Here is a 2500-nt window from a genome sequence, read left to right on the forward strand (position 1 = left end):
AAATCGGATTTGTTTTTCCTATATCTTCAAACATTTGCCTGGATATAATAGAACGGACTAATTTCATTCGTGTATCTTCATACAATTACCTGGATGGAATAAAACGTATTCATTAATTCTTGATGTTCAAACATTTGCCTGGATGTAATAAACGGATTCATTTATTCCTATATCTTCAAGCATTTGCATGCTATAATAAGTTTTTCTCTATTATATTCGAAGAATTACCTGTATATAATAAATCGGATTTGTTTGATTTCTTTATTCTTAAACAATTACCTGGATACAATTAAACGGATTCATTTTTCTTCATCTTCAGACTTTTTCCAGGATACAATATAACGGATTCATTTGATTCCTTTATCTTCAAACATTTGCCTGGATATTTAAAAAAAAAAAAACGGGTTCATTCGATCCTTTTACTTTCAAATAATTACCTGGAAACAATAAAACGGATTCACTTGATTTCTTTATCTTACAACATAATATACCTGAATATAATAAAAGGGATTTACTTCCATATCCAAATACTGTTGAATTTTAGCTTAGAGGCATCAAATTCCACATTTCTTCCTTAACTAAGAGTTTCGACCACTTTGAACCACATTTCAAAAGCCTAAAACATTTGTAAATTGTTCACATCGACACCGTTGTCATAAAACTCACATACTGTTTTTAAGACCATTGTCGACTTTTTTGCAGTTTTAAAACCTTTTTTTTATCACCGTCTCTTCAATTTACAAAATGAGTACAACCCGGGAATTTAAGTAACAAAATTGTTTTGTTGTCAATTGATTCCCCATCTTGAAAAATATAGCTACTGCCAAAAAAGATAAAGCCAACTAAGATTTCAACATAGCTGATATCACCGTCTGACCATGGGTTTCGACAGTGCCAAGTTTGTCACCAGCGTAGCCGACGACAAGAAGTGCGTCCTATGCCGTGGCGTCCTAGACAACCCAGTTCGCTCCCCTTGCGGTCACGTGTTCTGCTCCAGCTGCATCCTGCCCTGGGTGGTCAGCTACGGCCAATGTCCGAAAAAATGTCGTACTCTCACAGCGACCGATCTTGAAAATGTTCTTCCACTAAGGGAGGTAATTCTTAACCTAAAAGTCAAATGCGAGTTCGCCGAGACCGGGTGTACTGAAGTCATCCGACTGACGGATTTAATCCGCCATGCAAAACAGTGCAATTATCGCCCGACCCCTTGCTCCAATTCCGGCTGTGCTGTGATTCAGCCCCTCAAGGAGATTTGCCACCACGAGTCCGAAACGTGCTCATTCCGACCCGTTGGAGCCTGCGACAAAGGATGTGGTCTAATTCTTCACCTACACACCCTCCACTCTCACGATTGTTACCAAGCTCTTAAATCCTTGGTTAAGACACAAGAACAGAAGATTCGTGACATGGAGCAGAGAGTAACGCTTCAGAACACGAAATTCTCCAAGAGGGAAAAAGCCCTGCTGAATCAAATCGTGACCTTGACCCGAGATTTGAGCACCCAGAAGGACCAGTTCAATAAAACGATAAAGGATATCAAGAAACAGAATTTGGCTGTACTGGAGGCCTGTGTGGAGGTAAGTCGTCATCATACTGATAAATTTATCCTTTATCTCTCTCTCTCGTCTCTCTCTCTCTCTCTCTCTCTCTCTCTCTCTCTCTCTCTCTCTCTCTCTCTCTCTCTCTCTCCGTACCAACCATTTTCAGAATATCCCATGAAACTTCACCCTCACACAACACAAAAATAAATTTTCTTACTCAAACAGAAACTAAAAAAAAATAATTGAGCTTTATATAGAGCAATATCCACTAAATGTGCTCAAAGCGCTTTTCAAGGGGTCACTGGTCAACAGCAACATTTAACACGTAGGACGGGACATGACGCCTGTTAGAAAAGCAACAAATACATTGCTTAGGTACTTAAAATTGTTCGGCAAAAAGAGCTGCACAACACAATGTCAAGTTTATATAATAATATGACAGGTATTTTACTTTTTAGAAGAAATCAGAATGAGAAAAATGTTGGTTTCATTGTAACACATGCAGAGCTGCCAACTTGAAAAGTCAAAAATTCGTAGTTTTCAAGGGGGGAAAACAGAAGAAAAAAGTCACTTTAAATAGGTTTAAAAATAAATAATTTGCCCTTCGCATAATCCAAAAAATGCTCCAAAGGCCTGAATATAGATAGTATGCTCTTGACTAAGAAGCTCATAACATTGCCATCCGGAAGTATAATGGACCAACACACAAAACTCTATGTAACCATGAACATTTATATTCTGGTTAATACCGTTTAGTGAGAAGTACTCATAAACGCGGATGACAAAAAGAAAAAACAATAACGAAGACTGGGATGTTGTCAACTTCATTCTATCTATAGATAGTATGCACTTGGCTTACAAAGTTCACAACATTGCCATCCGGAAGTATAACGGACCAACACACAAAACTCTGTGTAACCATGAACGTTTATAGTTAATACCGTTTAGTGAGAAGTACT

At 38.0% G+C, this 2500-nt stretch overlaps 1 protein-coding gene across 1 annotated transcript in view; it reads left to right on the top strand.

Annotated features, from left to right (window-relative positions):
- The first annotated feature begins 246 nt into the window (after positions 1–246).
- Positions 247–2500, top strand: part of LOC144975562 (E3 ubiquitin-protein ligase PDZRN3-B-like) — a 3134-nt gene continuing 880 nt past the window's right edge. The window contains exon 1 of the mRNA XM_078919724.1: positions 247–1577. Within this exon, the coding sequence (XP_078775850.1) occupies positions 879–1577 (699 nt within the window). The 5' untranslated portion in view covers positions 247–878. The remainder of the gene's footprint in view (positions 1578–2500) is intronic.

Source organism: Berghia stephanieae, chromosome 6 (genome assembly GCF_034508935.2).
Source record: "Berghia stephanieae isolate SIO BIC M18660-M18661 chromosome 6, UCSD_Bste_1.3, whole genome shotgun sequence".
NCBI lineage: Eukaryota > Metazoa > Mollusca > Gastropoda > Nudibranchia > Aeolidiidae > Berghia > Berghia stephanieae.